The sequence below is a fragment of the Erpetoichthys calabaricus genome, chromosome 16 (assembly GCF_900747795.2).
Source record: "Erpetoichthys calabaricus chromosome 16, fErpCal1.3, whole genome shotgun sequence".
NCBI lineage: Eukaryota > Metazoa > Chordata > Cladistia > Polypteriformes > Polypteridae > Erpetoichthys > Erpetoichthys calabaricus.
This window is the reverse complement of record NC_041409.2, coordinates 13,231,143-13,245,711: the sequence shown is the minus strand read 5'-3', so window position 1 is coordinate 13,245,711 and position 14,569 is coordinate 13,231,143. Positions and strand designations below refer to the sequence as shown.

Genomic DNA, 14,569 nt, shown 5'->3' with positions numbered 1-14,569 from the left:
TGGCAGGTGTTTGTAAAGGGGCGAACCTCGGGCGGCGAGAATCTTACTTCAGAAGTGATCCCATTTTGATAATCTTGTCAGAATGAGATTACAACACTACAAAAAAAGGATGACTAGAAAAATAGACACTGTGAAACCGAAAAGTCTGCTTGTCTTGTACTCTCTTACGGCTTATGCTGCGTTTGAGACGGACAAATGGCCACAAAGATGTCTAGTTTTAACTATTCTGAATAAATAAATAACTTAATTGATTAATAAATAAAACGGTGAAAAACATTCATATCATTACTCATTACTATCCAGTCATTGTCTCTTTAACGGCGATTGTCTCAGACCGTGTGGCGATCTACAATTGGTGACGTTGGGAGCCTACCAAGTTATCCTTTGTGGGGGAGCATTGTTGGACGGAATTCCCTTTAATTCACCTAAATAAACACATAAATGACAGTTTTTCATTGTTCTAACATTTTAAAAGTAAAACTAAGGCTATAGCGTTGATTACGTGTTAAATAATTTGGTCAGGTTGATTAATAATCACCCCCTTGTTTCAAGGTACATTAAGACCTTCCCTTTTCCGCTGCTCCCTGCAGGTCTCCGAGTTAAGTGACAGCGACGGATTGCACCAGATGTTGATGAAATGGACAGTTTCTGAAATATACGTTTGTAGAAGTGTGTTTTAGAAGTATGGGAGACGAAAACATGAGCCACTTAGACGGGGTGACCACTGAAGTGCCTGCTCTTTTAGTTTACTATTCCTTGGCTGTGGAGAAAGTGAAAGTTGTGAGTAACATATTTGCCTGAAAAAAAATTGCATTATTTGCCTCTTGCAGTATCCTTTTGTGGTCAGCGCCGGTTTCTAAGTGGCCTGCGTGGCTGGGCTGTGTAGCTACCTGCTGCCAACAGACGACAGAGTTAGTGTAACGGTTGAGACAGGACTTTGTGTCCTCTGTTTCTGTTTAAATTCTCCTCAGGTTTTGTTTAAATTCGCTGACAACGTGGACAAAAACAACGTTTGCAAGGGTTACCTTTAAAAAGGCAGGAACGAAGTTTATTGTGGCCAGCAAAAAACTGCCACTCCTTGGAAAGAGATGATGTAGTTTATAAGATGTTGTCGATTTTAAAAAACCGCGTCTCTGATGCCTTAAGTGTTAGTAAAGTAGATCTGGATGTCAGTTGGCATCATATGCTTGGAACGCCTCCTGAAACGATTAGATATGGCATAATCATCTGTCATGCTGGTAGAAACTTTATTCATAAAACAGAATGGGGAAAAACTCATAGCAGTCCATTTTTTATTATTATTAATAATGTTTAATAAATACTGTAGCACTTCCTCGCTATCTTGTGGTAGCCCATCGCGCCGGAGAACGTCAGGTTCCTCATTCAAACAAAGTCAGTTTCCTGTAATCAGTCTTTGTAAACCCAGTTAGAATTCCTAACAAGGACAAAAAAGTATCAGTTTTTTAAGGTAGTGGCAGTCTTAGTATGGAAGAATTTAATATTTAGACAGTTTTTAAATTCCTGTTCAAAGCAGAAGTGTTTTTGTTTCAACCCATTTGTGTAATTTGCATCATTATGAATAGGGCCTGCTGAATTCTAAATTGGCCCTAGTGTGTGCTTGGTGTGTGTGTGTCCTGCGGTGGGTTGGCACCCTGCCCAGGATTGGTTCCCTGCCTTGTGCCCTGTGTTGGCTGGGATTGGCTCCAGCAGACCCCCGCGACCCTCTGTTTGGATTCAGCGGGTTGGAAAATGGATGGATGGATGGAATTCTTGTATAAAAAATTAAGCCCTAAATCAGAACCATATTAGAATGTCCGGCCAAAACATCCATCCATCCGTTCTTTATTGCGTCTAGTCCGTCAGCATTGGGAAGAAACTGTCGTTGAAGGGATGACACGCCATCAATCAGTACAGTGGCACTTGCCATTTAAACTTGTTATACGTGGTCTTTGAATTGTGTTTTTTGTTATAGTAGCTTTTATAAATAGTACAGTGAAAAACATTTCAGTATTGTGTTTTTTGTTTATTTGCCAGTACTGCTGAAATAATGACTGCTGTCTATTCAAAGCTTGTTTTATATCAAATCAATTGGAGTGTCTGTTGCAGTATTTAGTCACAGTCAAAATAGAAATTACCGCTAATTTCTTTGCATTGTCAATTTTTTTGTTTTGTTTTAATAGTACTTACTTTTATCACAAACCTGAGTACCACCACAGGTGGCACAGTGTTACCGTTGTTGGCACTGCTGCCTCTCAAGTCCAGTTTCAGTAGCTTAGTTGTCCCTTACGTTACGTCCCATATCTACATGGGGTTTTCTCCCCTTTTTTCCTTAATGCAGGGGTGTGCAAAGTCATTCCTGGAAGGCCGCAGTGGCCGCGGGTTTTTGTTCCAACCCAGTTGCTTAATTAGAAAACAATCCTTGCCAATAATTACATTTCATGGCCTGTTAGTGCTTTAACTCTGCTATGTCAAGTCATTCTCATATTTTCCATTCTAAGGATATCATCCAAATACTTTGAAGTGTAAAACGGATGAGTAATTCTCAATCCTTCACTTTTTTTCTCTTCTCTTTCCTTCCAAGTATTTAATTAAACCAAATAGTGCATGATAAATACACACAGGTGAAAAGGGTAACAAGCAAAATGGATAACTGCTGGTTTCTTTTGTCATTTGCATCTTATTGCTAATAAGGAGCAATTAAAAACCGAGAATGCAGCTGTTTAAGACTTAAATAAGCAATAAGGGTTCATAATCTTAATGAGGGAGACAACTAAAATGAAGCAGAAGTGTTTCTAGAGCAATAAGTGCTTCTTATTAAGCAATTGGGTTGGAACAAAAACCTGCAGCCACTGCGGCCCTCCAGGACTGACTTTGCCCACCCCTGCCTTAATGTATGATACGCTAATGCCTGGTATGAGTGACTATGTGTTTGTGCAAGTGCGTGTCCCATCCAGGGCCTTGTGCCTGTTACAGGCTCTGGTCTCTACTCTGTATTGCCCAAAGTAGGTATGGAACACTGATGGGTGGAATTCAATACAATGATTTTATAAATATTACTAGCTGATTACCCAGTGGCTTCGCTCACTGAGTGCAAGGGCAAAAAATAAAATGTATTTATAAAATAAGTTTGTTAATTGCCAGTTTTATTTTTCAACAAATAAAGAGCATTTACAATAACATAGAAATCAATATAAACAACATTATCGTATGAGAATATGAAGTAGTATATAAGAAGCACATTGCATATAAATTTATTAAACAGTAAAACATTTTGATAAAAGAATTTGAACAACATATAAGAAGAGTATAAATTATTAAACAGTAAAACATTAACATTTAAGAAGTAAAGATACATTGAGTACTACTGCAGTGCTTTCAGGTATACTACATTTTTTGTTTGCCCATTACGTGTATAAATGTATACATTTTTTGGTGTACCTACCCAAGAACACGCGACATATAGCTGACCGTGGGAGAAGCATGGATTTGAAACACGCGTTGAGTTCATCTGCTGGTATCCCTCGTGGAATAACTGGTAATATTTGACGAAAATCTCCTGCGAGTAAAACAACAGTACCTCCCATTATTTTGGTAGGATCTCTGAGATCTTGCATTGTTCGGTTCAAGGCTTCATAAGCTCTTTTATATACCGTGGTGCACTCATCCCAAACTATTATCTTTGAATGTTGCAAGACTTTTGCCTTTCCAGAGCCATTGCGTATGTTGCAAATTGGACTTTCGTCGTGAGCGAGGTTTAGTGGTAATTGCAATGCCGAATGTGCTGTACGGCCTCCATCTAATAATGAAGAAGCGATTCCCGATGACGCTACAGCCAGAGCTATGTCACTATTCGCTCTCTCGGCAAGAATCAGGTTTATTAAGAATGTTTTTCCTGTTCCTCTGTGGTTATACGTAATTTCCGTTTCAAACGCGAAAAGAATTTTATATATATAGATAAATGTTTTTTGGAAAGCTGGGATTTTTTAATGTATTGTCTATTATTGTATTAATATCTTGAGACCACTGACGTAGAAGATATGGAGGTAGGAATTTTATTAATTGTAAAGACGGCGTCAAACATACAGCATGGAACATTACCAAAGAAAGAAGCAGGTTAATATACAGTGCAAGCAACAACTCCATACCTTTTTAAGATGGTAAAAGATCACCATCAACAGCAGAAGGGCTGCTTATTATAACAGAGTGTAAAGGTTGGGGGCAGAATTGACCTCACATATAACGTCTACTGAGGCAGTGCACTTGAATCAATCTGTTGCGTGAAAGATGCTGCCTGTTTTTTCCAGAGTTTAATGCAGAGTGTGAGTGTCATTGTCCAAGATGGGCATCCACCAAAAAGTATTGACTTTATGCACTTGCTGCAATCATTATGGGGTGGCGGAGAGTGGGACTCTGTGCCAGCAGCATTAGTCACAAGTGTAAGATGCCTAAACTGAACTGGAGAAGTCAATTCCAAGACACACTCGTACCTAAACCCACACTTGCTGATATTTAGAATATAAATCTGCCAATACTGATGCTCTGTGTAAGAAAGGACAGAGCCGGCTATACTTCCTTAGAAGGCTGGCGTTTCAACATCTGCAATAAGATGCTGCACATGTTCTATCAGACGGTTGTGGCGAGCGCCATCTTCTACGCGGTGGTGTGCTGGGGAGGCAGCATAAAGAAGGACGCCTCATGCCTGGACAAACTGGTGAGGAAGGCAGGCTCTGTTGTAGGCACGGAGCTGGACAGTTTGACATCCGTGGCAGAGCGACGGGCGCTGAGCAGACTCCTGTCAATCATGGAGAATCCACTGCATCCACTAAACAGGATCATCTCCAGACAGAGGAGCAGCTTCAGCGACAGACTGCTGTCACCGTCTTGCTCCACTGACAGACTGAGGAGATCGTTCCTCCCCCACACTATGCGACTCTTCAATTCCACCCGGGGTGGGGGGGGTAAACATTAACATTATACAAAGTTATTGTCTGTCTGTTATACCTGCATTGTTATCACTCTTTAATTTAATATTTTCTTTATGAGTATGCCGCTGCTGGAGTATGTGAATTTCCCCTTGGGATTAATAAAGTATCTCTATCTATCTATCTATCTATCTATCTATCTATCTATCTATCTATCTATAGTCGCCATTATCGTAACATGCGACTGACTCTCGGAAACTGAAGCAATCTCCCTGATCACTACATCACCTTTCCACCCAGCATAGATTAAGATAATTTAAAATTCACTTTGTTTTTACACTAAGGAGTTTATGATGCTTGGCACATTTATTTTACAGGAGGGGTGTCGACATCCAGTCCTGGAGGGCCGCAGTGGGTGCAGGTTTTTATTCTTACCATCTTCTTAATTAGTGACCAGTTTTTGCTGCTAGTTACTTCTTTTAATTAGCTTGTCTCAGGCCCCATAGCTGTTTCTTTTTCCTTAATTAGCAGCCAAACAATAATGAGACACAAAACAAGCGGCCACATGATCAGCTCCCCTGTGCCCATCACACAGAATCTGAAAACAGAGAAAGGTGGAGGTCTCAGTAATGCTGATCTCTCAGGTCATCAAAACATCTTGATGGTGTTCTTAGAAAAAAACATAAAATCATCAGTTTTGGAAATGTCTGCTGTGGCAGAATGAATAATTAAATAACGGGTTTAATTAACAGCAAGCATTGGCTTCTCATTAAGTAACTGGTTGGAGTTTGAAGCCCCAGTTTAGCTGGTCATCTGTTAGCCAAACAGAAATGAGATGTGAAACAAGCTGTCATTTAATGAGGAACCGAATCAATTCAGAGGGCTGAACTCTTCTAACAGGGCCATTAAAATGAAGGGAAAAAAGTGAATTAGCAGTGAAAACTGGTTACTGATTAGGAAATGGGTTAGAACGAAAACCTGTAGCCACTGCGGCCCTCCAGGCCTGGAGTTCGTCACCTGTGTTTTACAGTGATTTTAAGTTTTTAGTATACAAACTTTTTAATGTTAAATATTATTTCTAAGGCTATTTTGTGTCCTATATTGTTTCTAAGGCTGTATCGGCTCTTCCTGAGGACATGAGGCCTGGTCCAGACCTGTATGGATTCCCTTGGGAAGCAGTGATAATAACAGCATTTCTTGGAATAGTAACTGCTCTTCTTTTTCTCTTTAGACTTCGCCAATCAGTAAGTAATGTTTTTAAAAATACCTTTATTGGCTATGTTGTTTGTGATAAAAAATGCATAGGACAGGTAAAGTATAAGTTAAAATCTACTTTGCACTTAACTTACTCAGCAGCAGAAAAGCAATTCACTTAGCCAGATGAGGTAAAGGAATGATCCTCTAGTGGGGACACTACAGCCATCCTTCTTCTGTGTGTAGTAATGGGATATATTCAGTCATAAACTGTTACCCTTTCCATGCTCAATTGCTTTCCACACTGAGGGGCTTTTGTATATATAGCAGCACCCAGTGCAACAGACTTGCATAGTATGCCTGCCACAGGTCAGTCTGTTTCTGGATTGTGACCTCCAACTTTGTACTCATCTGACCTCCTAGTTGTGTAAATACTGACAACAGCCTGATAAGCTAAGGGAGCATTTCTCTTGTCTTCTTCTTCTTCTTCTTCTTCATTATGTGTTGATGACATCAGTTCTGCAGGTTCAGTCCTTTACTCTGTTATAGTATGTTATATGTAGATGTATCAGATCAGTAGATGTCTGGAATAAAAATAAGTTAATGTGTTTATTTAGATTACAAGTGAAGAATAAAAGTTTATCATTTCTATAAGAAAATCTCACAATGTGTCCCTTTTCCTTTTGGCATACAGATCAAAAGCAGATTATATGCTGGTGAGTAGCACGGCAATGTGTGTTGCTGTGGTAATATTTACCGTGCACTTTGATTTTGGCAAGCTATTGTGTTAAATTAATTCATTCATTTTTATTAATGGTGTATTTCTATTTTGGGGTCAACATTTCCAGCAGTTATAAAAGAAAAAAATAACTTTTTGTATTTTCAGGGAGAGAGAAGCAGCTTGGTGCCAAAATAGCAGAATTACTTGAAGAAAAATGTAGCATCCTTGAAACACTTAGTGAATGCACACAGCAGGTCAGTGTAACAGTTGTGTATACAGTGGAGTGGATTTTGCATTCAGAAAAATGAGTTTGCTTCATATAACCTATCCTGCAAAGGGAATTTACAGGACAACAGCCCAAAAAAGCTAACTTGATCTGGTTCGTGAAGAAGCTTTTGCATAATTAAGTGTGTTCTTAACAATATCTTCATTTCTCCGTGGTCCTTTGTGTAGTTGTCTATACATTCTATCATATCCTTCATTCCTACAGATAAATGACAACTACCTATATAAATGAGGTTTGAAGAAAGGCAAAAGAGCAGCCTTGTAACTCTTCAATTAGTCACCCTCTGAAAAATGAAATATAAATTTAGGAGAAATAGTGAAATGTTTGTTTCCTTATACATGGTATGTGCATTGGTAATCAAATTAATAATTAGAAAATGTTCTTAAGAAGCTGATAAATATTTCTTGTATTTTACAAATGTTGCTGTTACTAGTTGGTGTTTTAATCAAGGGAATATGATTAGAGAATATCGTTGTGTTTAATAAAGTGAAATGCAGGCATGTTTTGGGGACCTAAATTTCAGGGCACCCTTTGCTGTACTATTGTATATATTTTCTCATGTATATTTTTTAATTGTATTTCATAGCACAAGAAACTTGAAGATAAATTGAGCAATGGTGGCCTTATAGATCAAGTAACTGAGAAGGAAAATATGCAGGTACAATGATGAAGTAAAGTATTTGTTATATTGTATTTAATATGGCTGGAATTGATTTAAACCCAAGGGTATGAACAGAAATATACTATTGAACTGCTTTGAAAAAACATGATAACTTTTTTATTTAATTTTTTAAATTTTGTGCTGTGTGTGTGTGTGTATATAGCTGTTTAAGCCCGTGCTGTAAAAATGCCAGGCTCCTACAAACTATTGAAATCATCAGAAAAAAAATTGAAATGTAGAGTTGGCGGTTTCGTTTTGTGGACGTGCTCGCCCCCATTGACTATAAGCAGCTAAGCGAGTTTCTCTCTCATTTGTCTTTCCTCGGTGGTTGCTTTCTTTCAACTTCATGCTGTAGCTTCATCCTTCTTTCTTCTTCCAACTTGTTAACTTGGCATATATATATATATATATATATATATATATTTATTGTAACAAAGGCGCTATATAGGTGCCCGACCCAACACAGATGGACATCAAGACACGTATAAACACTCCAATACTTTTATTTTTCTTCATCCATGGGCGCACGTCTTCCCCTTGACCCACAGGCAATACACAGTCCATAAAGCACCAATCCCACACAATGCAGCACTCTTCTCTTTACCACCACTCCTCCTCAGGCTTAGTCCTCTTCCTCCCGACTCTGGCTCCTCCCCGAATGGTGGTGGCTGGCCCTTTTTATAACCCACCTGGAAGCATTCCAGGTGCTTGACTGACTCCATGCAGCTTCCCCTAGCGGCCATCCGAGCCCCCAACCAGGCTGTGGAGGACTCCATCTCCCATGGAGCCATGCGCTAGGTTGGGGAATCATTGTCCGCCAGGGAGGCTGCCACCAAGAGTCCCGGGGGAGGTATTGAACTCTCCATAGCTGCTCCCCCGGAACAGATGTAGCAGAGGCGTCCCTGCCGGGCAAGAGACCCGGCTGTCCATTACTATATATATATATATATATATATATATATATATATATATATATATATATATATATATATATATATATATATATATATATATATATATATATATATATATATATGGGTACATCTGAATGGTACATCTAGGGCAGTAGATATCCACTAAGAAAGGACAACTTGATATATCAATATTTAGGGGTAAATAGTCAAAAAATGAAATACTCAAATCTCAAAAATGCTTTGAATTATTTGATTGTAATTTGGTGAAACTGTAGAAAAAGGAAAATTAGTAATCCAGTGGGTTTTTTTTTTCTTGTTTGTTGATATTTGTTCTTAATAACCATGTAGACCGTGAGAAACTGTAACACATCACATCCCCTTTTGCCACCATGCTGCCAGCAATTGCACAGAGAAATGGAGTGTACCAGTTTAAGAGAAAGCCATCTGTAGAAACTAAGTGAAATTCATTTCATTTTTTTTACCCTGAAACACTACATGATGACTTCTTAACATTTTCCTAACTTGTCTTTGGTGTCCTTTTCACTCTAACCCTTTTTTACAATATCAGGAAGTACTTTCATTCAAATTCAAACCACCAGAGTGGAATCCTGTTCTTGGATTCCTTTTTATTTTTCTGTTTTCTAAGCTTAATAGTACCACAGCCTGTAACTGATCAAAAACACAAATATTTTAAATTGGACCATAGCATCAGTGATGCCTGTTAGAATCTGAGTGTAAATTTGCTTAAAATGTTGTTAAAATTGTACTATGTTTAAAAGACATGCCTTGGTTTTGTATAATCTTAAAAATAGAATAGGACTGGTTTCCCATTTTCCACATTCATCAACATACATAAATAATAAATGTATATACTTTGTACAACACCTTGGCACAGTAGGCAGCACCGTGGGGTTTAACTTCTGCTCTGATCACTGCTTTTGTGGAATTCCTACGTTCACTTGTTTGTTTGGCTGTTTTTTTTTTTTTTTTTGCTTATACTCCCTGAAATTGTCGGGACTATATTTAACTTTTAAACTGGCAGAATGTGAGCGTGTGTAGGTGTGTGTCATATGTGCTCTATATCTAACTAGTGCATCCTTCAGGGTTTCGAGCATTTCAGCTAACTGCAAACAGTGATGGGCTTCTCTGAATAGTTTTGATGAAATCAAACTAAGTGACCTCTGCGGCTACAGAATATTTATTGTTTGCATGTGTATAATTGTGTGTGTGTGTGTATATACGTATTTGTGTGCAATTTCGGGATAATTATTTGTATAAAGTGGATAGATATTACAGTTTGCAATACTGTATATACATTTATTTTTTAATGCCTTTAAGTTAAGTGATTTCTTATTATTGTTTTTGGCAGTAGAACAGTTGTGGCACTACAGCATAATATTGCCATGGCCGCTGCACACCTTGAGTTCTGGGTTTCACCTGTGTAGAGTTTGCACATTCTCCCTGTACATGTATGGGTTTTCTCCCACATTTCACAGTTCTGTGCAGTAAGTTAGTTGCCAGTGGACTGCCGTCCCATTAAAGGTTGGTTCCTCCGTCTGCTCCCAGTGTTGTCAGTGATGAACTGAATTAATGGGTTTCAAAGGTGTTTGATAGATTTAGCACATGTTTTATTTGTTTCTTTTTTGTTTAATCAGCAACTGGTGCTTTAGTACTGAGTTACTAAAAGGTACATTTTACTTCTGTCTTCCATGCAGTTGTATTTTTCATTTGTTATAATTTTTAAATGTGATCATTCGGTTTTGTTCCTCTCATTAATTTAGATGATAATAAACCTTTACCTGGGTGGCACAGTGGTAGCGCTGCTGCCTCACACTTGGGAGACCTGGGTTCGCTTTCCGGGTTCTCCCTTTGTGGAGTTTGCATGTTCTCCCCGTGTCTACGTGGGTTTCCTCCCACAGTCCAAAGACATGCAGGTTAGGTGTTTTGGCGATCCTAAATTGTGTGCTTGGTGTGTGCCCTGTGGTGGGCTGGGATTGGCTCCAGCAGACCCACGTGACCCTGTGTTAGGATGTAGCGGGTTGGACGATGATTGACTGACTGACCTTTACCTGTAGTCTTAGTTAGAACTTAATGACAGTTACATTTTCTTCATAATTGGTAATTTCACTGTTTTCTAGGCCATGTGTGTGAAACTTGAACAGTCAAACACAGATATGAAAGATGAAATCAAGCGAATAAATGTAGATTTGAATATTCAGAAATCTACAAGGACACAACAGAATCAGCTGGTAATGATTCTTTCATTTATTCATGTCCGGAATCAGTTATTGTTTATTAATTTATGCATAGATAAGAGGCTGAGAGATCAGTGTTTTTGATCACTGACAATAATACAGTACATTAAGTGATACATAGTAATGTTGTATTTATTTATATCATTTGCAGCTGGAAGAAATGCTTACGTCTTTGAGAAGTTTGGAAAAAGAAACGGAAAGCATAAAATCTGAAATAGAGCAGGTATCTATAATGGTGAAATAATCAAAAGTCTATTAAGTAATATGTGTGCAGCCTACTATACACGGTTAAAAATGCGTTATACTTAAAATGCAAAATTATATACAGTATAACAAAAGCACATTAAAATACTGATTCTACAACATGTGTACACCTGTATTTTTTTTTTAATATGAATATTTTTCTTACACCATCTAAATGAGAATAATATAAAGATAAACAAAGCTCTGAGCCCAGATTCCAAGTATATTAAGCCAGAGATTCACCCAGTCATACAGGTACAGGTTATTTGCACATTGAGAAGATAAGAAGATTACAGATCCAATGTTTGCTCATATGGCTAAAAGAGCCCACTTAGTGGGGACTCTAGCAGGGATACCCAAAAATAAATAATTAGCCTCTCACCTTCCTTTAAATTTTGGTATACAGTAGCTTGAGGCTTTGGATCCTACTGTAAATTGCCTTTTTTGTTTTGCTTTTTTGTCTATAAACTTTAAGAAGGTTTGAATATTTTAACCCTGGCCATTGTAAGACTGAAGCAAAATCTTAAAGTAAGCTTGTGATATGACTTGCACAACACACTCTTTTCTTGGTGTAAGCTGCAAATTGTTTATTGTTCTATTTGATACAAGTTAATGGCCGTAAAGAACAAAGGGCTATTCATAGCTTTCCATACTTAGAATATGCTTTTGCTAAAGTTAATACAAGGTAGTTATTTTTCATATTTATGAAATGGCCAAAATTACAGTGGCCCAACTACTGTATATCTGTCAGTTATATGTAGCTCAACTGAGGTCTAAATCTTGTGTTAGAAGGTGGCGGAGTGGTGGCTCTGAGGCTAGGGCTCTGCACTGGCAATCGGAAGGCTGCCAGTTCGAATCCCATAAATGCCAATAGGGACTCTGCTCTGTTGGGCCCTTGAACAAGGCTGAGCGCTTTGAGTAGTGAGAAAAGCGCTATATAAATGCAAAGAATTATTAAAGAATTATTGTGTTACTCATATCATGATGGCCAGATCTCTTGACACAGCTGACTTCAACACTATTAAAATGTAATACTAGTAACCAAGAGCAAAAGACCAAAAAAATAGCAGTGGTCAGGTAATAATGATATTCCTAATGGCAGATCTCCAACATAATGAGGAAAGGGTTTAAAAATAAATGCATTTGAAGCTGGTAATGTTTATAATACTTTTGCACCTTTTACACTACGGTATCTATAGTGAAAGGTCAGGTAAGTCTTTGATTTTTAGATACTAAGCGCTATTTTTCAGATTTTCCAAGTAAAAAAAAAAAATAACATTCACATTTGGTTTATGGCACAACTAGTCTGTAGTGCTTTAACAACCCAGCATGTCATGAAAAAAATATAATAATTGAAGAAAATGTTATGCTTTTAAAAAAAGTCGGTAATCTTTTTTGCTTAATCAGCTGTTCATATTAGGCAACATTCGAATTGAAAATTTAGCACAGAATGAACTTTTCTTCCAGAGATGCAGTGTTTTTGTTTTATATTTAGTCAATATATATTAATCTAATATATGCCATTAACACATTTTTAGTATTTTATGGCTAATCCTAATTTTCTGTTAATTTTTTTTTTTTTTTACCCCATTGTAGACACACACTACTTTGAAAGTGTATGAGATAAGTAGTGTTAAGCTTCATACAAATCTACAAGCAGCAAAAGAAGAGAATTTGCATCTTAAAGAGAGTGAAGCACAGGTATATCGTTTAGGCTAAACAATTTTTGTATTTTAAATTTTAACTGATTTCTTTTTTGAGTTCTTTAATACCTTAAGATACTTTCCAGCTTTCCCAGGAAGTTGAAGGATGGGGTGAACGTCTTGGCGAACTGGCCGAGCAAATTAAAATATGTGAGATGTCACAAAAAGAGATGCAGGAGGATTGTTCAAACAAAGAATGTCAAATAAAGGTAAGCATTAGTTAATATGCAATGTTATGTTTACAGAGATTTACAAAAATAAAGGAAACACCAGACAATATATGAAGGACCTAGTAAGTAGCACACACACCTCCTTTACCTTCAGAACAGCTCCAGTCCTTCTTAGAATGCTGTCATAAAAGTCCTTAAATGTGTAGTGGGATATTGCACCATTCCTAAAGAAGAAAAGCCAAATAGTTGGAAATGCACTTTGTGGATTAATAAATCTATCTATCTATCTACCATCCATTCTGTGCCTGGGAGAGAACTTCCCTCAGGTTCTGTAATTTTTAGATTTGGTCCTTGGGGTGGCTACAGAAGGTGTCCGAGTTCATTCTTGTGATCATGAAACCACTCTTGATCTATTTTATGTAGCCATTATCATCCTGAAATAGGGAAACATCATAAGAGAACACCTGTGTTATACCTGAAAATGGTCTCTTAATCCTTGCCATAACATTCGAGGTTTGTGAAGCTCATGTGGCTTTTGTTAAGACTAGCTCGCAGAGATGCTAATTTTAGAGGCCATACTGTGGTATATGTATTAAATCTAGCTTAAATCATTTCTCTTTTGCTCCTATTAATGATTTGCTGAATGTGGTAGTGCAAGCAGGCATGAGTTTCTCTGGGCCGGATTAACAAATCTGCTTGGAACTTGGTCGGGTGGGGAGTGGTTCTTTGTGGGGTTAGTTATCCATTATCCGGTACTGATGTCTCTAAGCTAGTGTCAGTACTGAAGTCAAAATTTTAGTGCTGATCCAACACTAGCCCATGTATGGCTTATGTTATCATTATTTTTTATAACTGTTCCGCTTGACATTGTCATAATGTATTATCAACATTAGTTTAACTCGGGTTAGCTGTCTGCCCCAGAAATCTATTTCTTTCACTCTCCAAGGCACTAGGCATCTTTTGGGATGAGGACCATTCTTTTCGTATCACTTGGGATCACCTCCAATCATGACTTCTTCTGAATCCCATGCACCTCTTCACCTTTGTCTTTTGCTCCACATGTACAAAACTCTCTAGCTTGTCTCTCCTCAACACAGCACCTGTCGTCTCTACATCAAGTTTTTGTCTTAACCCAGCATTCCTCTCCTTTCACTTCAGGGCTCTTTACACCATCCATCTGACTATTCTCTTCTCCGTTTGCTCCAGCTTTGCTTCACGTTCCTTGACATATTGAACGGTTTTTACTCATTGTGACCAGTGCACCTGTCATTTGGACACTATGTATGTCATAGTTTGCTCATGCTTGTTAGAACACTGACATATCAACGTGCCAATTGTAAGATCTTTTTATAGCTGATATATACAACTAATTGGCATTCAGTCTAATATGACTCACTTGTATGTGTAGCTGCAAAATTAAACTTTATTTTCATTTGGTGTTTTTACTATTTTGCACCAGTCAGACTCACAAAATTATAAAACAATTGTGCAGTTGACCTT

At 37.9% G+C, this 14,569-nt stretch overlaps 1 protein-coding gene across 4 annotated transcripts in view; it reads left to right on the top strand.

Annotated features, from left to right (window-relative positions):
* Positions 1–14,569, top strand: part of ctage5 (CTAGE family, member 5) — a 79,274-nt gene that overhangs the window by 35,387 nt on the left and 29,318 nt on the right. For 3 of the 4 annotated variants that reach the window (XM_028821183.2, XM_028821182.2, XM_028821181.2), the window contains 8 exons: positions 6,035–6,166; positions 6,811–6,832; positions 7,003–7,091; positions 7,710–7,781; positions 10,837–10,947; positions 11,105–11,176; positions 12,793–12,897; positions 12,986–13,108. In XM_028821183.2, coding sequence (XP_028677016.2) covers positions 6,035–6,166; positions 6,811–6,832; positions 7,003–7,091; positions 7,710–7,781; positions 10,837–10,947; positions 11,105–11,176; positions 12,793–12,897; positions 12,986–13,108 — 726 coding nt within the window. Of the gene's footprint in view, positions 1–590; positions 781–6,034; positions 6,167–6,810; positions 6,833–7,002; positions 7,092–7,709; positions 7,782–10,836; positions 10,948–11,104; positions 11,177–12,792; positions 12,898–12,985; positions 13,109–14,569 lie in introns of those variants that run through there. The other variant, XR_003718574.2, reaches the window with a different exon arrangement.